The sequence below is a fragment of the Anneissia japonica genome, unplaced genomic scaffold, assembly GCF_011630105.1.
Source record: "Anneissia japonica isolate Jap-2015-1 unplaced genomic scaffold, ASM1163010v1 scaffold287708_len1499824_cov190, whole genome shotgun sequence".
Lineage (NCBI taxonomy): Eukaryota > Metazoa > Echinodermata > Crinoidea > Comatulida > Comatulidae > Anneissia > Anneissia japonica.
Window position 1 is genome coordinate 990276 of NW_022752295.1, and position 25032 is coordinate 1015307.

Genomic DNA, 25032 nt, shown 5'->3' on the forward strand with positions numbered 1-25032 from the left:
ATTTAAATATCAAATAGATCAATGCACTGCTCAAATGTATATTGCTATAAATCGTATCAAACATAGTTCATCGCCTAAAGCTCTTTCTCATTGTATGAAAACAAAGGTCTCTGGTGGGAATCGAACCCGCAATCTCTCGCTATCGATGAGAGCGTCATACCGTTTAGACCACACTGTTAGAGGCCCATAAGTTCTCATAACGGATATAAGACCACTTTTCTCACTCCCTTCACATCTTGAGGGCTTACACGCAAGATGCAGTGTGAAACGCCATGCGCTCTCGTGCGGTGGTCCGCAGTGCGACCGAACCTGAGGGCCCCGAAAGGGTCCCATCCATAGGGTCCTCGGTCTAGCACCCTGACCCAAAAGGGCTTGATACATGGCAACATAATGTGTCTCTGACATCGACTGTAGGACGTATATCATAATTAAGTCATCCAGTTCCGGATTAAAGAGGGCCCTCTCGGCCCGCCCCCCCCCCAAAAAAAATTTGTAACCATTTGTTTTTAAAATGGAGTGCCATTTTCAGCCGTCTAGAGGTGATATTATCATTAATTTTCTTACCTCAGCCCCAACTTGGTCGGACTGAGGTGGTATAGACCCTCCATTTGTGAAAGTCCCTCCTTGCTTCGCCCTTCCTCCCCCATCCAAATTCTTGGACCGCCGATATTAGATACGAGCACATCTAAAATCCCCCAACGGAATTGGTGAGGGCCTGTATAAAACATTTAGAAGACAATGACAAACATGATTAAAAAACGAGCATATCACAGAATTGGTGACTTCCCAAAAAGGGCCCCAGTCTCAGAAAGCCACAGGCCCCCCGCCCCATCGTTACGCCACTGCAATGGAGATAACTTAAATGAACATCTTAATAAATACAGTGTTTGTGTTATAGTTAATCATAACTTACCGTATATATATAGAGCGTTGATATCTGAGGCCTGTAAGCCAATATAGGCCTATGTTATGTTAATTAACAATCTGTCATGAAAAATATATTGGTTATTTTGAATTGACTCATTTACAAAATATGGGTGATTAATTTGAGGAAAAAATTTCATGATCAATCAAAAAACTTCGCGCAATCAATTTATTTCCTTCAGCCTATCACTACAAATCAGGTGTATGAAATTAAAATTTCCGATCGTAGCAGTGAATATAATATGAAGGCACAGGGTCGTTCGCACATGCGTGTATTACCACATTGCTTTCCTCACTGTTGGTCGATTATACCTGACGTTCCGGACAGTTGTAAATATTATATTTACAACTCTAAATTGAACTGTGGAGATGAACATATAAGCTTACCTGATACTTAGCTAAATATTGTCCCATAAGATTTTGTGCAAATCTTAAAAGTATAATTATCCCGAGAGTTAAATGCCGGCTACTTAATATCATTCAGTAGCCTTATCCACATTCAATTTACAGTGAATGGTATGGCCAAAGTTCGTATTTGCTATTGATATCTCTAGGCATGCACAGAAATATTGGTGCCCCCTAAAGTAATTCTACAGTGTGCACATTGTCGGAAGACACAAGTGTACGAGGCAAAAGGGTAGAGTGCTGTCGTTTTACCTAGCTTGGTTGTTGATAACGCGTTACTGACTGTATAATATAATTATGAATAAACGAGTAAAAAAGTATAAACAAATGTATTCTACATTATACTGGTAGTAGAGACGTGGAGGTATTAGGTGCCTGAATTTTAAAATACGAGACTAACCTACTGCGTGTTGTAGGCTATCGCCATAAAACGTGAGACGCTATCACGCAAGAATGTTTATTCAATATTATTGATATTGTATTGCTTTCATTATTTTTACTATTCATTTCCTTGGTAATAAAAATATATATAGTGTAGGCCCAAGTTGTGAGTTGTGTGTTGGGTAGGTTATTATATCATATGTTTTAACATAGTTTATTCCTTTAGCACATGGCCAAGGATTACCAATCTCCTAGCCGACAAACCTTCTCTTCATGACAGATGCTGTACATAAACTCGGGATAAACTCTCATAACGAGGCTATAGAGTGGAGGTTTTGTCAGAAAAAAAAAATCATGGAATCTGACTTGATTTGAACCCGGGACCCCGGGATGGAAGACGAGCATCTATACCACTCCACTCATGACAGGGGACACAGATAATTAGGAAGCAAATAAGAATAACGTCGATGTTAAACGAACTCGGGCAATAATTACCATTATGCTCGAATTAGCGCCGCTTTCGAATAAGCGCCGCACCAATCCTGATTTTATTTTTCGCTAAGCGCCGCTCTCGAATAAGCGCCGCGGTGCTTAATCAATAGTATATTATATTACCCATAAACGTTTATTTACGATGACGTAGTACCTATGATAGGCCTATTGAAAGCGACACGCAATATTTTTTATATTATTTATAAGTGCCGCACTAAAGCCTCCAAAATGTTATAAGCGCCGCGGCACTTATTTGAGCATTTACGACGGTAAGCTACATTTACACTAAACACGTTACAAAAATGGGTTCTGTGTTGAAGATGATATAAAGGCTTATATAGGCCTACGGCGCGATGGTCACGTACAGTACCGTAGTTGTCGTGTCGTCTAGTGCAAATGTAGTTTTACACAATGTAATGAAAGCATGGGGATACATCGGGGATTTTCCAGTGTGTTAACCCAAAATAATAGGTATGTGTCTCATGAATGCAACACGACTTGCAATCAATTTGTTTCGTTTATCACAAACTGAATTAAATATTATAAAATCAAGCATATACAAAGGCATAGTAGCTACATTAACGAAGACGACATATATGAGTCTAAATATTTCTCAAACATCATGACATCGATTAAATCCTTATTGTAATTTTATCATTACTTTGTAGGCATATTGTGATCAGTGGTGGCGCAAGCGGAATGGGGGTGGGGGTGCCAGGGGAATTCCCGTCGGCCAACTTGAACCACCAGTCGTCCGACGCCACGACGAGTTCCGTTGGACTAAATTTAATATTAATTTGCCTATTCAAACCGTTAGGCCTATTGTGGTCTAAAAGCACAATTTTGGGTCATAGGCCTACTAAGCCATAAAAACTGTCCCCACGTACCGGGAGTTTTTATTCCAGGACCGTGATCGAGGATCTAGTCGGCCCCTTTGTTCCGGAACCCGTTGTCGGACATGTTGGAACCCTAGTCGGCAAATTTCTGGAACCACTACTGATTGTGATTAATGTGTAGGCCTATATACTCGATAAATAATTAAATTCTGTGTAAATTACATTTAGGGCCACAAAAATGGGAATAATTCGGCAGACGACGTAACGTAAAAGCCTTAACATGCCGCCTCTCGATAAATTTTCTCATTTCATAAATTACGCATGCGCATTTGGTAATATATTACCAAATGCGCATGCGTAATTTACTTTAAACGTTCCTTACGTCCATCGAACGGAACATCGTATAACCTCAAATACAAAAAGACGGAGCTATAGAGATGAATGGTAGGTAAAACATTCAAGCTAACGTTTACGTCGTCCGCCGAATGTTAGCGAGCATGCGTGTGCACAAAAGCTACTTACTGATAATATTTCTGTCGTTTTGTCTTCCTTGTGATCAATCTATTAAACAATCCGAGCGAATAAAAAACCCGACTTAATAGCTCCTAAGCAACACCTCCCTGTGACATTATGAGATCGCTGTCTATTTATAAGCTGGTAGTTTAATAATATTTTGAGCATATTTTCCGGCTCACGTGACTTGCTCTATGCTTACTATGCAGCGTCAGACGACATAGTAGTTTACCAGCAACTTTCTGATCTAACAGGCATATTTACCCGCATACAAATTATTATGAGTTGCCACAAAGAAAGAGGTAGTCTATTATAGTATGACAATTGGACCGGACCAATGGGGCTGTCCTGAGTTCAACAGTAGGCCTACTCTTTCTGGTGTTTTAATTGTTTAGCACCTTTAAGACTGTTTTCTTATTGATCTTTCGTTGGGATAGGTCTGCTCATGAATTGTATTCAGTGTTTCGGTTTCTACAACAAAGTAATAGAAATGATTGGCACTGGGTTTATGCCCGCAATATAGGCCTTTGTTGATATGTTGTTTACATGGATGGAAGAGAACCTTCGAAAAGGTTAAAACTGATATTTGTATACCTCCATGATGTGATATAATATTCGATGTTCAAAACACTATCTATGTTTCATCATAAAAATAATAATGAATTCTATAGGCCAGTTTATTGTCAAATTGTTCACATAAGCCTACATTACGTTTTATAGTTTGTTTTTGTTTCTCTGTATACTTTATATATGACCGAATTTCAAAATGTATGTAAACATCTGAAATGTATGCCTAGTAGTGCCACATAAAATAATTGTTGAAATGGTGGTGCTAAATGGGGAGGGGGCGACGACTTAGTTGAAGTGGGGAATCGATGATTAAGTGAGGGGAAGCACTCCCTAAATACGTTATTGTAGTTTAATATGATCAGGAACGAGCTTATTGGAATAAAACTACAGTGCACTGGCGCGTACGCTTTCTTTCCTAATATAGCTTGGGTTCGCATGGAATTCTGATACAAATTTAGCTGCGATTACGCAATACAGTAGGCAAAACATTCTAGAGACTTAGCCTATGGTTCGTAAGCAAATTGCACTTTCAATGTGCACCAGACCAAATGGAAACAGTACAGTATATTTCTATTAACAATGACATAATTACACTATATGCATACCATGAACACACCGAATAGAAGCCCCATGGGCTTTATCTCGAGAGAAGCCCATCTCAAAAAGAATTCCACATTTGAAAAATGTCGTTTAGTAGAAATTCCAAAATTTAGAGCATTGATTTTGAAAAGCCTCATTTAAGAGGCCCATCTCGAAAGGAAGCCCCCCCCCCCCCCTAACCCAATGGTCTCAGGAAAAGAAGAAGCCAGGGGGATTCTGTTCGAGGTTTTAGTGGTATTTGCTCGAAAATGACAAATTCAAGAGAATATGATATTGCTTGATTCAGAGTTGGTTTATTTTGACTAGCTTTAATTGCTGAGGCGATTTTGATACTATACAATATGTACAACAAATCAAAAGTGCTGGTACCACCAACTAACAAATTAATGTTTTATTATACCTTTATTAATATTCCAGAAATAGTTTGTTTATATCACACATCATGATTAAACATAGAAATTAGAAAAGTAACCACCTTTCACTATTCAAGTTCTCATGAATAATATCCATCTAACATTACGTAAGCATTTTCAGCACTGCAATTTATTCGTGATTGGAAGCAACACAGCGTGTAATGACACATTAGCCTTGTTTACACAGCAGATCACCGTGATGATCTCGTTTATCCGTTGACATAGGTGTTAAGTGCCCGTGTAAATGGTATTAGTAACTCTGCACAACGGATCAGTAACTGCGATGATCAACAGAGTTACCTCTGCATCGCAGCGGTGTTAAGAGATCATCAGCATGATCTTATGCAAGTTAGCTGTTGTTTGACCTATGTGAGTCATCGCTGCAAATCGCTGTTGATAAACAGCGTGAATACAATTATTATTATTTGAAAAATAATTATGTTTTTATCAATTACATACATTTTTAAACTTTGTTGACAAAGGGTTTCAAAACAAGCAGTAATGCGTGCATTTTTGCAGGTCAGTTCTAATCACTGTTAATACAGATGATTTCTTTTTATCGTGTAGACGCTCGACTGGAGATCATCAGTGTTACTTATCTGATAGCAAACGAACGCGTAAACATGGCTATTGGTGGTTAAAATACACTGTTTGGACATTTTCTAAAGTTGATAAGGACAATGACCTTAACATTTCATTACAATTAGTTTTACTAAATCGAATACATAATACTAAAGTTTATTATTCATAATTAATTTTAATTTAGTAATTATACACATTAAAGTACTGTAATGAATCGATTATTTACACTTAAAAAAATATATATACATTTTTAATCCTCATTATTTTACATACAGTAATTATTAATGCAGGAAATTCAATAACTCTAAATACTAACAAATATCTAATACAAGGTTCGTGTACTCTGACACTAATTAAAATTCACAATATTAAATGTAGTTTTTTACAAAAATATGACACCATACCGGTAATACAGCCATAAAATATTACTGTAAAGTACTGTAATTAATTTGTAATTTTAATATCTATCTAATTTATGAGTTTACAGCATATTAGTAAGACCTAATAATAATACTGTGTATATATATATATATATATATATATATATAGTATATAAATCAATAAATCATCAAAGAAAGGTAGTGTTCGAATAAAGGACATTATAATACATCATAGCTCTCAACGAATGTAGTCCTACAAATAAATGAATAAAGAAATGTTGTAATAAAGTGCCTCTGACGGCATTCAAACCTGCGACCTCTGGCTGTCAAGGCGAGCGTCATAACCATTAGACCACAGAGGCTTCATGGTTAACCAGATTCAACATTAAACAAATAGATAAAATAATAGGAACAAAATATGTTTTAATCGTTTTCAAACGTACAATTATAAATTTATTTGTCTATATCTTTATATTTGTGTTCACGGTGCTATGCAAGCAAACGATTTGATAAATGAGCTTAAATAATCTGCTTACGCCAATGTTAATTCTTTTGTATCAAGAAATTTTTAAAGTTAAAATTGATAATTATCAATCCTAGTCAATAAGCCGGTCACTCACTGCGAATACAAGTCCGCTCCATGTGAGCATTAGACAAGACAACACTGGCTGTTAATTGCCGCCAGCAGTCTGAACGGATCGTCATTAAAATGATCTGTTGCACGCATCGTGGAAATCTCAATGGAATCGCATCGGCCAACGACCGTCAAGCGCAGGGAGTGACCGCCTTTAAAGATATCAACATTCATCACATGCATTTTCTATGATTTAACTACGTTTCAATGACAGTGGGAATTAGGAATAGTGAAAAGGACAACATGCACTTTGATTACCACTGTTAGTATTACTGTCATTATGTAAGGAATGACATATATATTGCTGTAGGGATAGATAATTTAAGATGAGCTCACAGTGTAATCTGTCAGCGGACACATTCTAAGTTCACTTATACAATCTGCAAAAGTAAAAAGAAAGTAAGAGGTTGATTATTAAAAAATTGTTACTGCACATTATGTGATTTGATTGTAAACATAGTGAAGCATAAGAACCATGATTGAATGAAAGAAGCATACGATATCTTTTAGGTTTTAAGTTTAATTAAAATATTATAGAGAAAATGTATGACATGTATAAAGTATAAATATATGAGTACATTTTCAATACTATGTATCTAATAAATGTAAGTTTGTAAATTCAAAACATTCAATACTGGCTTAACTTAAGATTACCTGTGTATAGTCGATTTTTCTGGATACCTATGGCTGTCTCTTATACACATCTAGATGTGTATAAGAGACAGCATCTGTAATGTGACATTGTATTATATATATATATTATATATATATATATATATTATTTATATATATATATATATTTTTTTTTTTATTGTCTACTTATTTTTTTCTTTTTTTTAAATATCAAATTTAAGTGAATCAACCAGACCCAGATACACATAAACTTACCAAACACCCATTTTTCATCTACAGTTTTCAGATTGGTTCTTGTTTGAGTTTTGCCGATCCCTAAGCGCGCAACACGGGCACTACTGCAGACACTGCCTCCGCACCATTCAAATAACTCCTGGATTCTATCAGTAGGAGCAATGGTGTCGTCACCTATGAATACTGGACTGAAGGATGAGAACAAGTCTCTCTTGTATGTCCCTTCACTTGCGCAATGTTCTAGTCTTGAAAGCTGAAATACAAATTCAGTTTCTAAAATTAACAATGAATCATCCTGAACTATATTATCATGATTAAACAAACCTAAAACATACTTCTTTCAACTAACAGTTCTTAGACTCTGTTTATACTGTACTATCAATTTTTTAGTGACAAATCACAGTTGTCACTTAAAATTTGATAGTGTGTGGACAGCACTTTAAGCTTTGTTCACACTGTAAAATTGTATGTGACAAATAAATGTGATATGCCCATATTTGGGTGTAATATGACATCATCATGCCCATATATGGCCTCATTATGTAAATTTGCCACATAACGTGGTAGTGTAGACAGATAATTCTGTTCCGCTTACAATTAAAATATTAAATTAAAACAATGAAAAATATGGAAATAAGGAGGTTGCCACTCTGGCTTTGAAGAAACAGCAAAGAACAATAATGCCACAGGAGCATATCATGTGAGAGAGGTCAACTGACCTTTGACGTTTGACAAACTGACCTGTGCTGCTGGGAAGATTTCATGCTGTTCAAATGGTTCTTCTGGTAACCAGGCACCTTCTTCCAATGATTTAAAAATCTGCCAGAAATAAAATTATAACAGGAATCAATCAATTAATGAATCCATCAAGGCAACAGTTGGTTGTCTTTGTTTCAAGTAAAAATGCAATAGTCATATGGTGGGATTTATAGGAAATATGAGCGAGAATTAACAGTGCCCAAAAGGCTTAAGTTGGCTGTTTACGAAATGAAGACAAGAACAAATTTAATATAATCAATAAAAAATCAAATTACAGGGAAAAAAGTATGCAGCACATGAAGAAGTTGTAAGGTGAGAAAAAGAATGAAAATGATGCATTTTTTCTTTTGTAACACATGTAATGTAATTTAGCTTGATCTATATAGCGCTTTATACCAAAACGGTCTCAAAGCGCTCAAGGTGTGGACCAGCTCATACAGGAACTTGCTTTTCCCCTAAGGATCTCTTCATGTCTGAGCTACCAGTAAACCGTACCCAGTTACTTTCGTCTGTCCACAACAGGAGCTGTATAGACCACTATACTGGATAACCCCTCCTCGTCTCGAAAGACGTACTGGGTTCTAAATGCACACAAGCCAAACTTGTATACACTGGGCCCTACGGTTTACAGTCCTTATCCGAGAAGACTTGTTCCACCACCAGAACCATAGGCAAGCATGCCATTCGAACCAGATATTATGGCCATACGTTGCGGCGCCCTTTCCTTAACCGTTCGACCATCCAACTCGCCTATTGTACTGTATTTAGATATGGTATTCGATATCATGATTGATTACTCACCCACTCAGTAGATAACAACCAACATCCCCTGGCAATGGCTGATAGTACATTAAGTGTTCTCCTATGCCGGCCTAGAATCACATGTGTTGTGGAATCACACACTGTATCTGCAATCTCAAACTGGCCAAGTTTACTGATGATAGAAATCACAATCCCTTGATCACTAAAAGTTGGGGGGGGGGGTGTAAACAAAGATCAAGTTAATATGTGTACAGTACTACTGACTTTAATCACTGCAAATTCTATAATTTTTATTCAAGAATCAGAACTAGTGTTGTGTTTTTGCAGCTCTGAATAATTATCCATAAATAAATCGCAAGTGTACTCTAAATAATTCCTAACAGCATGGTTATTACATCACATTACATTGTGGTTTATCAGTTAAATATGTGGCTTTTTATTTGATAATTACATTTCTTTAAATTTTCTGCAAAAGCAGAATAGTATCAAGTTACTCAATGGATGAGAATAAGAAAAAAACAGTAAAATAAAACTGAAATAAAATTGTTACTTAAAGACTGTACATACCTTTGACTTAAACTTGTCATACACAGGGTTCTCTTAGGCTGAGGGGAACAATTTGAGTCAACTATGTAAGTGTAAGTATTTTTAAAAAGATAAATACTTTAAATTGTGCAACCTGTCTTTAGTATTAGCACAGATAACTATAGGTTTCCATGATTTAACTCATCTACAGTATTTAGCAATGCATCTTCGTGTTATAACAAAATGTTCACATATTCTGTATACCTTTCTTGTATTTGTTACCATATATAGAAAGGTTACCTACTTAACTTTTTTTCAGAAATTACCGTTCTTACCTTTTCATTACTTGATTTTCTAACTATCACTTTTTTCATTTCTATTGCAACCTCTTTTCTTTCCTCTTCATTTTCTTCTGATGATGTAATCGATTCAGAAGACGAGGACACCCATGTAGGGTTCTCAGTTTTCTTGGATTTGTTATGCTTATGTCTTCTTTTGAAGCTGAACTCTTCTAGACTGCTTCGTAAGCCTTGCACAGGTATAACTGAAGTATCTGTTTGTGTTTTAAACAAAAATAACAGTCACGTACACAGAAAAATAAACTTTAACGATGACAAAAGAACACAGGGGTCCCAAGTTTCCCACAAGCCACAGGAGAGCCCCCGGAAATCAAGACAGGCTCCTGCACTCATGCAACTGGAAAAGAAACTCCCAAAAAATAACCCATATTTTACTGCTGTAAACCCCTTTATTATCATTTGTCTCATGGAAGTCAGTGTTACAGTAATTGGTATCACAATATGCAGTAAAAGAAAATCTGATGTGCTAAGAAACTTTGTTTAAACAGATCTCTCGGAAATCACTTCTTCCAAATTTGGACGACCCCTGCAAATATTTAATTTAATCTAATAAAAAGGAAAACCGAAATTGTTCACTTTACTGTTTGTATTTTTCTGCTTTTCCAACAATTTTCTTTTCTTCTTTGCTTTGCCTTTGTTCTTCTGAAGTTGTTCCGAGCCACTATCTGCTGAATCTGAAGTTGAAGATTTAGAAGGTTCCAATAAATGTACAGGGGGTGTTCCAAAATTATTTACAGCCAATAATCTCCTTTTCTTTCTCTTCTTAATATTTTCATTTTCTGATGAATTACTGCCGCTGGTAGCATTCACTGTACCAACTTTTTCCATTACTTTTTTCCCTTGATTTAATTTCGTTGTGGTAACAGAACGCTTTCGTTTACGTGTTGTTTCATCAGTGTGGATTTGCATTTTAGGTTCTTCACTACCCTCCTGTTTGCCAGCATTTATACTAGAGGAAGAAACTACCCCTCTTAATGAAATGGGAGCTCCTTCTAATCTTTTTGCAGAATGGGCTTTCTTTGGTTTGTTTTTGGGTGTTGTGTTTTCTGAGGAAAATTCAAAGACATCATATGCAGACTTTCTGCTAAACACTGGTGATGAGTTCCTAGCTGATTTTGACATATGTTCTATTTCAGCTGGAGATTCCTCATCAAAGAATTGTGCCACTGGTTCCTTCATAACAAGAGATCGCCTTGATGATCTACGTGTTCCCATTGCCATTTTTACTCCTACAGACGTATCCAATGTTTTCCTACGTTTTGAACTTGTTGCTGATTGTTTCTTAAAAGATCTCTTTCCAGATTCTATCTCTATGACCTTATCATTGTCAGAACTAGAACCAACTCTCTGACACACCTGTGCTCTTGCCAAGATTGATTTTTCTGGTGAGCTCCTACCGATATCACTGACATCCTCTGAGGAAGTAGTGAGGCTAAAGAGCCTCTTATGGAGCGGTATTGACCTCTCACCATGTACTGGCGACTCTAATATTTCTGTGAAAGATTCAAAAGGATTATTAAATAATATTATAGCAAATCAATAATTCGTTAAAAATAAAAATTATATTAAAAAGCATTTTATTTTCACTTGTTCACTGACAAACTATTCTATTTTACTATCTTTCATAACGCCATTTCAATATTTCTACTACAATATCAATGAATTAAATACTATTTAATTGTACATCAGCCTAAACAAACAAGGAAACTGATATTTTGTAAAACATCTCAGGCTTAAAGACAATGTCCTTTTAGCCCGCGAGCGGAAAGACAGCTCTGAAGACTTCAACATTTTCCTATTACATTCACAAATACCTTTACCCAGCACCTAGAAGTCATGACTCACAATATTGAGGAAGACTTCTTAGTAATTTTTGAGGCAAATCCTGACATTGACATTGAACCCAGATATCACACAGAATGCACAAATCTATGGTAGGCTCTATCTCATTATTAAAAAAAAAAAAAATTAAATTTCATATGCTTACCATGTGTTCCCAACTTCTTTGCCCTATCTAGAGCTTCTAAAGCACATCGCATGCTGTTCGGTGTGTCATCAGCAAGACTTGGGGTTAGCCTTGGCTAAAAGAAAATAACATAAGAATAAAAACAATATAACAGACATGCCAACCCTACAAGGTCAACTAGAGGAGTCTGAAAAACTTTTGAGAGGAGTTTTGGCAATGTCAGTAGATTATGTTAAATTTTTCCTAAGATATATGGTACCAATGTGATCGAGTATTATCGACGTTTAAATGGCATTTTGACTCACAATGACGCTTTACATCAGCAATACTTCCGTGCGAGACTAGGCTCTAGGCAACATCGCACAGACCACAACAAGCATAGGCATCACCTACGCCTAATTTTGATTTCAAAATGACAGGGATACTTCTTGTTATAACTTGCACGGAATGTCTGCGTGTGTTTTAGCTTCTTTTTCGGAGGAAGCTCAACGCTACTACTAGTTTTCACAAGACTGCCTAGGTCTACATCCACATCGCTCTCATTGACTCCACTTTGGTACTTTTGGTTTACTAGACTGTTGTTGTTACGAAATCAGTAGACCATAGAGAGCTATACAGTCCAGAGAGCAGTGCAACTGGGTAAGAGATTTGGCCAATGAAGTTTGTTTTTTTTAAATTAGATTAGACTGTGGAGCGCTAAATACTTTTTCGTATAGAGCTAGTTCAGTGTGCAACTCTGACAGCACTATGGCCAATGAAATTGTTTTTTTTCCTAAATCTGTAAACCGTGGGAAACAAATTAGTTATCCGTATAGAGTACAGAGCGCTGTTTAGGACGAAATTAACTGGTCTTGTTCTTATCTAAATCATATGATTTTATTATTTGAAAATGTCAGCCGGCCGTAATGTGTAAAAAGCAGAGATTTTCGACAAAAAATCTGAGTGCGGGGTTTTGCTTAAATAAACGGAGCAACTCCGCTAAAATTGGAGTGGTTGGCATGTCTGTAATAACAATAATAAGCTTTTGGTACTACAGTAGTATCAAATAGAAATCAAAACTATATCAGCTAATCCAGCAGGTGTCCATATCAATTTCCTACATTTTCAATTATCTTTCTGTAACTATGGTAATCAGTACTTACTGAACTGTATGGACTTTGGGGATGACAGCCAAAAACATAGGGCCTTTGCATGAAGCCTAATAAGAAAAATCATAATTTTAAATTAGAAGATGCTTTCTTTTGATTTGCAAACAATTAATACTTGAATCCACTCTACAACATAAAATTATGTTTAATAATGATGCCTGTTGCTACCTGCTTCATTAGCCATTATCTCTGCCTTCTTTTTCTGCCTCTTGGCAAACTTCTCAGCACTCTTTTTAACCTGATCTTCTATCTGTTTGGGCTGCATTGACTTTAACCTCTGCCACGAAAAAGTAAACATAACACCACATTATCACATTAGTCTTTGAAATATCATTGATTAATTTATGACAAATAAAAAGCATCTGTCTTTGAAAATTTGTAGCATTCTCTGAAGGGAGTGTAGCATAGCTCAGTCGGCTAAACTGGTAGTAGCCACTGTGTGGGCACTGAACAGTATCCATAACCATGCTCCCCAGTTCAATTCTCAACACAGCTCCTTTTGTGCTTTAGTTTAAAGGCTGGAATTCAAGTATAATATAGCAACACACTATTTCAAAAGAGATGTTTTAACTCTTGATTCCACATGGAAGGTAAAGAATGCAGTACTGTACACTTTAAAAAAAAAGAATAGGGATTGTCTCTCTGGTGTACTTCCAATTCACCTCCAGGAGAATACCACTGGAAATATGTCTCCAGCTTTTCTTGGGTTATCATTGCATTACAACACATTATATACAAATATTTTGTAACTGAACAGATGCTCATTTAGTTGCTTACCTTAAGGCGGCCAATAATCGGTGAGCCAATGTCACCTGTTTTGACTTGAAACAAGGACTCTGCAACCTGTTCTTGATTTTCTCTACAACTGGAATGTAATAATATTAAATGCAGAACAAGTTTTATTTATAATGTAAACAATAGTTACTATTGAAGGTTCAAATGTCGGTGTCAGGCTCCTAGCCTATTATTCCACCTAAGACATGACACTGTCAACAAGTTATTACTACTAAACTCATTTGTGTTAAATTTATATAATCAATTAATAGCCTAATTATAATTACACAGACCAACTGTTTACAGTGGCATAACAAACGTCTGAGGCTCCTGGCTAAGGCTTATTCTGATCTCACTACTCTGGGGGCTGGGGTCGGTATGGTACGAAGCCCTCGTCCGTTGTGGTGTTTTCGACAAGTTAAAAAGTGCACATATTTTTTTAGCCCACTCTAGTAAATAAGGAGCCAAACATGATCCTGGCAAAAAAAACCCAAAAAACACACCATTAATTTTCCAGGGCCCTTAAGTTCTGACAGCTCTAGAGGTTAGGACACTGTCTGTTTACAGCACTTTTGTTAGTAGATATTGTAGATTTGCATCAATTAAAGCCTTGCATCATGGAAACTGATATTTAACGTAAATGGAAGCAATGTACCACAAACCTGTCAACCCATAGTACCGATACTACGTGTTTCCCCCACTTAAGTGCACGCTCATGTGTACTAGGCTTGCCATCCTTCCAAATCACATGTGTTACTTCTTTAGTCAACCTAGTAGAAACCTGAAATAGTAAGGAATTTTGTCAAATAGATTGTCATACATTATGGTACATATATTTAATATCTATATTTCCTCTACATTTCTTCTCTGAACATATACCAACGCATGCAAAAAAAAAAGAAAACTCACACTTGGCAAGGGCAATAAAAAGTATTTCACCATTACTCGCCTTCTAATATTTTCCCGCCAATTTATTAGACATACCATTTTGATAATATATGACTAGATAAAATTTCAAAAAAGTATGTTTGTACATGTGTACCTGTTATGAAACATTGGAAGGAACCTAAAAATAAGGTCTGGCAGTCAACGTGTAATTTGCTAATTATCTACTGTAGTATAGAAACATGTTTTTGATGTGTTGAATGATTCCAGGTACATAGTGTGGGTTAATATGCTACTCGTCTCCTTTACATTTGGTTGTGTCACAAAATATTCTAGAAATCAACACTTCCCCCCCCCCCCATCAACATCCGTACTTTACCTTTGCTCCAAGAATTTCAAGTTGTTTAGCAACGCCCTTTGAACGATTCTCAAATCCACACCTTACTTCAACATAAGCAATTACATCTAGTGAACAAAAAAAAGTTGTATATCATTAAAATCTAAGTGGGTAGTTACACTGTGAATATATAGGTAGTTATGCTATTGTACAATGTAACTGCACTACTACAATTATTTGCAGTCACTAACTTGTACTGTACATTTCAGATCAAAAAGACATTTTAAGAAGTATTTTAGAGCTAAACCTAATGACTATTTCTCATAATTATTTTGGCTAAATATTTCACTATTGAGTTAAAACAACTACCTTTCAAGACCCTATCATCCACAATCTGTGTTGCTGGTAAGAAATTTTCTTCATTTTCATCCATGATTGGAAAATGTCCGAGTTTGTAGGCTTTACTGTAATAAATAAGGTTAAATACAAAACAAGATCAATGACTTGGTCTACCATAGGCCACTCTATGGTAGTTGGGATTAAAGCATATTCCTCTTGGTCATCTTTGTACCCAACTCAACTGCTATCCGTGTGTTGTATATTAAAACTTATACACTTATATATTTTTGTAAATTTGTAACTTAAATTAAACAACTTCACAAAGAATGGTAATCAAGACTGGGCTGTTTGTTACGGTTTACTTTGTTTGGCGAGACTTTTTTTTTTCCTTGTTTCGGGAACTTATTTTTTAAAAAGATCATCGGAGGAGGGCGCAATAAAAATAAAAATAAAATTTGTTTTCTTTATTTAGCAAGTAGTTTTACCAAAAACATCAAAATTGAGGAGAAAATAAAATTTTATTGGTGAATGTAAAATAGGATGGTTAAATGCTTCAAATTTATATAATTTATAGAAGAAATATACATAGGCCTATCTTATCTTTGGCGACTTTAAGGCAGCGGAGGGTGTAATAAAAAAAAAGAAAAACTTAAAAGTGTAATTTTTTCTGAATTTCCCACTTTTCCATGGAGACGGGTGCACTACTAGGCCTAATTGGCCAAAAAAAAATTTTATTTTTATTCGAAATCATCAATATTTGCAGTCGGCGGGTTCGCTAAACAATGTATAAAAAAGTGACACCTTACATTGAAATTTTGGTACATTCTACTAGGCCTAGCCAAACCCACCAACCTCTCTTCGGCCAAGTTTACTCCTTTCCTGGCCTTGGCGAACAGTACCTCTGGCAGTCTGGGCCTAGGCCCTAGGCCTAGCTAGCCTAGGCCTATGGCTTAGAAAGCGAGCGGCCTGTATTATTTCATCCATTACAATGGTAGGAGGGCATTAATAATTATAGCGTCGTTTCACAAAATAAGAAAATAGTTAATAATAACAATAATAAGGAAAGTGTAGAAAACTTAATACTTACTACAAACTCTCGCTACTCAGTTCTCTCTTGGTTCTCTTCAAGTCCAATCTTGTCGTTTTTAAATCTCAGCGCCAATAAATTGAGGGCGCTCAACCCAAAAAGTGAAGGGCTTGATCGATCGATCGAGTGTTGATCGATCGATCGACTGATAGATTGATTATTCTGTAAAAATTATATAGATGCACAAGCTGATTTTTATTGAGGCTATGGGGCCTACATGCTTAGACCCTCAATTTACGCATTTATGCGTGAATTCTCAGATATTTAAAGATTTTTTTCTATACTTTCAATTGGGAAAATGAAAACGGACTACACGCATACCTCTGTAACTAGACTGGTGTATTATACAATATTAACTAAAGAAAGACTTTTCTATACCTTGCTTGCGAACTTATTTTTTAAAAGATGGTCAGAGGTGGGCGAAAAAAAAAAAAATAAAATTTTTAATGTAGCAAAGAGTTTTGCAAAGAACATCCATACGGAGGAGAAAACAAAAATAAAATTAAATTGATGAATGTAAACAATGTGTAATAATGGGATGGTTAAATGCTTTAAATTTATACGATTAAGATGGAAATATACATATATCTTATTTTTGTGGAATTCAAGGAAGCGACCGACTGAGGCGTAATAAAAATAATAACTTTAATTTTTTTCTGAAATTTCACGGTGGCGGGTTCTCTAATTGGCAAAAAATAAAATAGTATTTTTAATTCGAAATCATAATTATTGACGGGCGGCGGGTTCGCTAATAAGGTATAAAAAATAATAAAAAGACTCTCCTTAGTTGCATAAAGTTAAAATATGGAGGTCTGTCTCAGCTGTCGAAGATATAAATAATCCTATTTATTAACATTTTACACCTTCACAATCCTGCCCGGTAAATGCATTTCAGTAACCAAGACATCAAATACCCGTAGTAAATACAACATTTTCGTAGCACCTAATACATTGTTGAGTGCAAAATATGGGTTGCTAAAGTTACAAGTACTGGATAATAACAGCTGATGAATTTCAAAGAGACGGAACAGGATGAAGATTTACAGGCCACTTTTTCTAAGTTTTCACAATAATGTATAAGTAATCGGACAAGTATGCGTTGTCTAGGGACAATGTAACCACATATCCTGATGGAAAGTAATTTGTTCCGGACTTTTGACCTAATGTATTTATGTGTCTACGTCTATGATAAATTTCCGTAGTACTTTTGTCTATTTCCATACGTCCGTAGTAAAGCAAAATTTCCGTAGTATGTACTTAAAAGTCTGATGGGGTAAAATTCTTGGATGGGTAATTCCTGACTCCCTTGGTTCCAACCATCTGATGTTTTAAGTACTAACGTAAATGATAAATTTGTATTTTTATAATGTAAAGCAATGATAAACAATATCCCATTTTATTATACTTAATACTATATATTATATTATGTATATATATATATATATATTGTAGCAGATTGGTGTTCATTCTATCACCTCTCCTGTCAGCAGATTTCTGGAACTACTACAGGCACACATATCACTGCAGAGGAAGGGCTGTGTTGTTAAAAAATATAATCTTTTTGTAGATAATATTTGTTGGTGCAAAATTTTTCAAGTGTTAAATTTTAAGCAATTAAGATTCAAAGCACTACTGTACATAGTATTGATAAAGACTGAAATAATGAGATTAAATTTGATAATGAAAATAAAATTTATAATTATTAACTCATTATATAGTATTTAAAACATATATATACATATATGTATATATATATATATACATACATATATATTATATATATATATATGATATATATATATATATATATATATATATATAGTATTTTTAGTAGTTAATATATGGTACAATAAATATTTCTGAGGCAAACACACAAACTTTGGTTTATTTACCATATCTATTTGAATAAATGCCCATCCAGAGCCTCATTTTGAATAAACAGCTCCCTCAAATAAACGCCCCAAATGTATGTTTTTTCCTCGAAAAATAGCCCCCTCTAAATGACAGCAAGGAAAACTAATGGAAGCAACATCACTCTAAACACATTCTACAGTATTAATATTCTACACTGTCAGTAGAAATACATTTTTTTCTAAAATGGTTGGGATCAATACATCTTTATGATCATGCAGTAACACATTTTGACGGTAATTATGTGTTGAAGTTCCACATTTACAGAGAAATTCAGCTGCGTTTATTGGAGTATAATACATATGCATTTTACACCAAGAAAATAAACGCCTCCCTTGAACCCTAAAAAATCCTTCCCAACAATACACCCCGGGCCCTGGGTAATAAATACGGTATACAGTATTTGTTTATTTATTTTATAATTATTAATTATTATAATTAATCAATAATTAATTATGTATATACCACGAATATAATTGTTTTAACTTAAGACACAATGACTGAAACAATATTCTATATTGGTGTATCAATCCAGCACTTTTAATTTACACTTGTAAGTAAACCAAATCCTATTCCAATGGCAAAATATTGTGGAAATGACAATCCATGGATTTGTTTAATGTCTTCAAGCAGCTATAATGAGTTCATTATTAATATTCTTTCACATAATAAATTTAGAAACTTTAAGTAAAGACAGGGAGTTGTAAGTAGATAGGAGAATTGGTAAACATTCTCGTACATAAACCAATCCATCACTGTGGTTCCAGTTTCTTTTTTTTTTTTCAGTGGCAAATCATGAGTATCATGGAATTAACAAGTCTGGTATTCTGCATGTCTGTCGAAAAACTAAAGTTGCCTGTTAGATTCACTATTTGAGAGCTGGAAGTAAAACACACCAACATATAACTCTGATAATTTCTGGTTTCATTTTAAAGTTCATTCTGATTTCATTTGACCACGTACAATAATTGTAAAAACAGCAACACAGCTATAAATGTAGAGATACGATTAGAAGAAAATAGCGTTCACATCTGCCGGCTACTGTATAGGGTCGCGTTTTGTCAACTTAAAAAAGTGACCGCATTCACACCTCTGTGGTTCACCGCTGTAAAGGTTAAACCAATTAACGTGGGTCATTTCTTCTTCACCTGCAATGTGAAAAAAAAAATTTTGTCAGATTTATAATAATTAACAACTAATGAAATCTTCATTTTATTTATCTAAGTTTTGTTTAATTGTATATATTTATATATACAGTTTAACTGTATTTATTTTATATTTTAACTGGTTATACTCATTGCAATGAATTTGTAGTTTGCTTTCTGGGTATATTTCATTTTTACTTTGCAATGAGAAAGGTGGTATAGATCAACATTATTATTCAGGCCAGACCTTTTTATACTGTACCTTGTTTTGCTAATTTTTTTTTTTTTTTTTTAAGAGCGCAAAAAACCAATTTTGTTTTCTTATTTAGCAAATAGTTTTACTAAAAATATCCAGACGGAGAATAAAAAAAAATGTAATGCGATGGTTAGATGCTTTAAATTAATATAATTAATATTATTATAGTACACATCTTATGGGGAATTCAAGGCCCCAAAAGGCATAATAAAAATAAACACTTTCATTTTTTTCCCCTAAAATTCAATTTTTTAAAATATAGTTAATTGACCAAAATTAACATTTAAAAAAAATTCAATATCATGATTATTGGCGGGCGATGGGTTAACTAAACAAGGTATAAAAAAGTATGTATGTATCAGACACGCAAGCAAGCAAGCCTGAACAAAATGAAAATAATATTATAACCACAATGTAAACTCAAACATGCTATATTATGTAGGCATTAACATTAATTAGCTGAATGTTATGCAAATTTAATTAGGGTACTACAGTACTATAAGTATGCATACACAGTTTCCACTTCCCAGAAATGTCTTTATGGATGTCATAATTTGCAAGTCTATTGTGCTAAAAGTGTTTATAATCACCAGGACCTGACATTATGAGGCAATAACTGCAAAGCTGTATAAATAATGTAAAATTATAGAGTGGAATATGAAAAAAATGAGAAAGTATAAAGAAAAATATGAAAAGTATGAAGATATAATTAAGCTTAAAGATATCGCAACAGATATTTACTTATTTTGTAAACACCTTTTCTCAATTTTGACTTCCATGAAAATAGAGCGGAATAGACAAGTACTTACAGATACAGCCTACAACTCTTTTTTCAAAAACTGATGGAACTTCAATGGGGGCATCCCTTGTACCGGGTGAACAATGCTTTACTTGCAAATCAAAAGGATCCTGTAAAGATATAATTTACATTTAAGCGAAAAAATACAATATAATAAGTATAAGTAATAAGTAAGTACTAAATAAGTTCTTATAAGTATATTTTGATTTTAATTTTTTTACTGTATTGATGAATTCTCAAACAGGGTAAGGCCCTTATTTTGAGAATTTCAAAAGGAAAGTTTTAAATAGCTTATTATAAAAAAAAAGTTAAAATCATATATTTTAATTATTGTAAAATGATTGTCTGTATAATTATTATCCCATGCAACATCTTGAGTAAGACATTCCCTTAATATTCCATTAATAAACTCCCACAAACAAACTGCTCATTTTCATTGCATCCCATCATTTTGAACAGTCCCTCCATTACAACATAATTTGTACCCTAATCAATTCCATAATTCAGGACATTAAATCTTAATTTTCATCAACCTCAAGCACATTACTTATTTTACTGTATTTTTTTTTTCTTTTGTTTAAGTTGTTTATCTTCTTTCAGTTTCTCATCAGCAAAATTATGAAAATATTTCAAAATTCTTTTTCAGAAATTGTGATTTACTAGTACTATAGGCAAAAATTATCATGGAGTATGCTCATTCTGGTTGGCATTTAAGGGACTTTCTCACTTTTGTTGTCTCAAAAAAAAAAAAAAATCATGAACAAAGGAACATTAACTTACAGGGTTTCCTGCTCTTATTGCTTCCAGTTCTTTCTTCTCAAGACCAGTGGCATGGTCAAAAGTGTCAGCAATTCCTGAAAAGATTAAACAAATACACAATGATGTTAAACAGAGTCACCATCATCATGGAAAACCCAGGGAATGCGAATATTGTACTGTATAATTGTTGTATGTTCATTGTTGTTAGTATGTTCATTGAATCTCTCTTGTTCATGTGATTGGAATATGTTTTACTGTATAACTGAAACTTCAAGTGCTCCACATTAACAAATCTTGAACAACTAATTAAATGTGAAAATAATTTCACATATACATTTCAAGGAACATATTGTAATGTTGTTTATGTATAATCAACATTGCTGGGCTTTGTAATTAAAGTTTACCAAGAAAATCTTGCCTGACTTGAATTTTGGCATATTTAAATGGTATACTGTAATAACATTAGGCCATGTAAAAAAAATAATTGGTTAGCATCCCCTCCCCACTATCAGAGAGGCCACCGACCCGATTTTTTTTTTACAAAACTCTCCAACTCCTTTTAATATAGGTTTGTTTACCACCCGTCCGCACGCCAGCCAGACCACTTGCAATTTTATGCTCTACTTTTGTTCTATACTGTAGCCACATGGCATCATCTATGATGCCTGTTGTGTTGGTTGGAGTGAATTGTGCGTGATTATATAGAGATAATTACATTATGACTGTTATTCATAGGTAAAGTTTCTGCTTTCTATAGATGAATTACATAATTTTCTTGCATGCAATTTTAGTCTCTATTGTTTTCTTATTTGTTTTGCTGTTTTCCCTTGTGACACTCTTTTTTCATGTTCGACTTCAGAAAAAAAACCAAAAAAAAAACCTCCCTCCCTACTATGAAAATTGATAACATAAGGATACTAACCAATTTTTTAATTTTACATTGGCCTTCTTGATGAGCAATTACTACTAATTATTACTAGTTGCTACTAGCTCACTATCAGGCACAATCAAGCACATTTGCATTTTATGTTTTCAGTAAATTTAATTTAAAAATCACTAAAAAAACCCCCCATGGACCCAGTCATTGGGGACATCATGACATGAGCCCCATTAGTGGAGCTGAAGTGGGGGTCCTATTATTGGGGAACAATGGAATTAGATGTGTGTTTTCTTAAAAGTAATAGCGTAGGTAAAGGCAAATTTCATATTTAGGAAATTTTAGTTTCTTCTCGTATTTGTAAATGCAAGAAATGTACCATAAAATACAAGGAACGAGTGTAGACTAGGCCTTCTTAGTCACCGTTCAGCAACCTATGGGTCTCAACCCAATATTTGGGTGGCGGAAAAATTTTGTTGGGTTGCATAATCTCTTCAGATTGTGAAAACTTTACTTAATACAAATGAGGACGAACAAAATCAAATTACAGTAAACGAAAGTGCATGTTAAAGTGTGGCATGTGCTTCAGTGTACTTTTGTAATGCGTGCATTAATCAGAGTTTCATGTTAAAAATATACTATCAAAGCATTTGTACTTCAGGTAATGACAACTCGAAAGTAATATTTTTGTTAATTTCAATGTGTTTGGCTTGCAGCTGAAAATTTTAACGAAGAAAACATTTTTCAATTTTGTTTCGAATTAACAATTTAAATGTGTTTATGTCTTTGCATAACCCATACATATCTGGCATCAAGTTAAGGAATTTATAATAAAATTTCTGTAAATCATTAATTAAAAAAAAAATTGAAATAAAAAAAATTTGATAACTTGCATGGTTTGGTTAAATGAGTAATTCAAAGTAATATGTTATCATTTTTAGGCATCTTAAATTGATGTTGTGGGTGATACTGGCTTTTAATTGACTGGCAAAAGAATCAAGCGGGTGGTTCCTTTGATACCCGCTCTTGCGTGTATAATATAAAGCGGCTGATATGAAAAAAAATAACAAAAACAGATACTTAGCTTGAGTTAAAATAACTGAGTATTTCTATGTCAATTGTTCTTAAGGGCACATAGAAAAAAATATTAGATTATCGAGAGGCCTACCATCACCAGACCAGCCTAAGTTCTAGCTAGGCCTAGCTCTAGGCTAGCCTAGGTCTATCTATTATTATATAGCCTAGCCTAGCTAGCTAGGTAGGGCCTACACAGACAGCAGTAGCAAGGCCAGATAGGGCCTAGCTAGGGCGCAAGTTAGGAGGTAGGCCTAGGCATATAGGCTCATATTCATAAGGCACTAAGTTTGTTAGCATACCTACTTTTACTTTAGGCCTCTACACATAGCGCCCAGGGCGAAAAAATGCTGTCTTTCTAGGACCGCCTGCCTACAGATAGCTAAAGCCGGGCTGAAGAGGTTTCTCCTCTTCCACACACGACACATCCAGGTGTGTGAGTGAGACGAGCCGGTACATTTTGAAAAATTTACACAAGTAAAAAATAGTAATACACTAAATGTAATTCATACAACTATTCAATACCTCCTCCCTCTCTTGCAGCAGCCATGCATCGCACAACTGGCCTAGAAATAACTCTTTTAACATGAAGAAAAGCAGCCGTTCTTAGTGCGAGGGACGCCATTTTGAAATTTGCCTTACTAAAAAAATAAGATGGCTACAATTACCCATATTGCACTGCGAATATTTTACATACCGCCCTCACAAATTATTAATAAGTTACTGAAAACTTTTAATTGCTATACCTCCTTGCTGTGTCCATGCTCAAAATATTAATATTATTTATTAAATTAGTGGGACTACTATTGGTGGATGTCAAAACTTTCATACACAACGATAGGCCTACAAGAAAGTATAATACACACTTCATTGAAATGCACGCCATCGTGTTGGGATTCAATATTTCGACATTAACTACGTCATCATCAGGAATATAAGCCTACAAGTGACAGATCTTTGATGACAGTCAAACAACATTTTTGCTTTAGTTATAGGTTTAACAAAACAAATGAATTTATCATTTTTTTCAAATCACATAAAGTCATCAATTTTCAAAAGTCACATATAATTTTTTTATTTATTTACAGAAAAAATGTGAAGGGCCACTTTGGGGAAGTACTAGTAAAAATATCACTTTTGAGATTGATGTTCTATATATACTTCTAACGTCGGTAGGCCACGACAGGATCCATCAGTCTGTTTACGTAGGAAGAAGTTAGTCTAAATTCATCAACAAACGTACAAATTTGCGATCAACTCAATCTGCCTCCACAACACATCTTGTCAGAAGAATACCTCGTAAGCGTATTGGCGATGATTCTTTCCCATCTGTAGCGGCTCGACTGTAGAAAGTCATGTCTCCTTCCATTAAAAACTTTCACTCTGCCAGACAGTTTGAAGGCAAGCCTCAAAACCTATCTGTTCAACTGAGTTTTTTGTGTGTTGGGCTGGGTTGGTAGGCCTACTTTTGCACTTTTAATTTTTTTTTTCTTTAGCCTCTATTACATTTGATTCATAAAAAGCATAGGCCACTACTCTGTTGGTTTTGGTTGGGATGGGCACTTGTGGGAAATATTGATCACAGTGGAGGGTAGTTACTGTCTCTTATACACATCTAGATGTGTATAAGAGACAGATTTCAGGGCGTCAATGCGGAACACGAAAAGCACGCT

At 34.7% G+C, this 25032-nt stretch overlaps 2 protein-coding genes across 2 annotated transcripts; both read right to left on the bottom strand.

Moving 5' to 3' along the window:
• Nucleotides 1-4994: 4994 nt before the first annotated feature.
• LOC117122262 (microcephalin-like) lies at nt 4995-16601 on the bottom strand. The gene is made up of 15 exons (XM_033267799.1): nt 16539-16601; nt 15482-15576; nt 15155-15240; nt 14553-14671; nt 13894-13981; nt 13285-13393; nt 13111-13166; nt 11990-12083; nt 10584-11495; nt 9979-10196; nt 9686-9723; nt 9158-9320; nt 8339-8416; nt 7619-7850; nt 4995-7110 (listed from the first exon to the last, which is right to left on the bottom strand). Exons 2-15 carry the CDS (start codon nt 15543-15545, stop codon nt 7052-7054), a joined length of 2316 nt encoding a protein of 771 aa, XP_033123690.1. The 5' UTR covers nt 15546-15576; nt 16539-16601; the 3' UTR covers nt 4995-7051.
• A 2364-nt stretch (nt 16602-18965) lies between these two features.
• On the bottom strand, nt 18966-24035 carry LOC117122273 (cytochrome c oxidase subunit 5B, mitochondrial-like). Its single transcript, XM_033267812.1, has 4 exons — nt 23885-24035; nt 21430-21503; nt 20660-20759; nt 18966-19597 (listed from the first exon to the last, which is right to left on the bottom strand). The coding sequence occupies exons 1-4, from the start codon at nt 23982-23984 to the stop codon at nt 19488-19490; spliced, it is 384 nt and encodes a 127-aa protein (XP_033123703.1). The 5' UTR covers nt 23985-24035; the 3' UTR covers nt 18966-19487.
• Nucleotides 24036-25032: the final 997 nt, after the last annotated feature.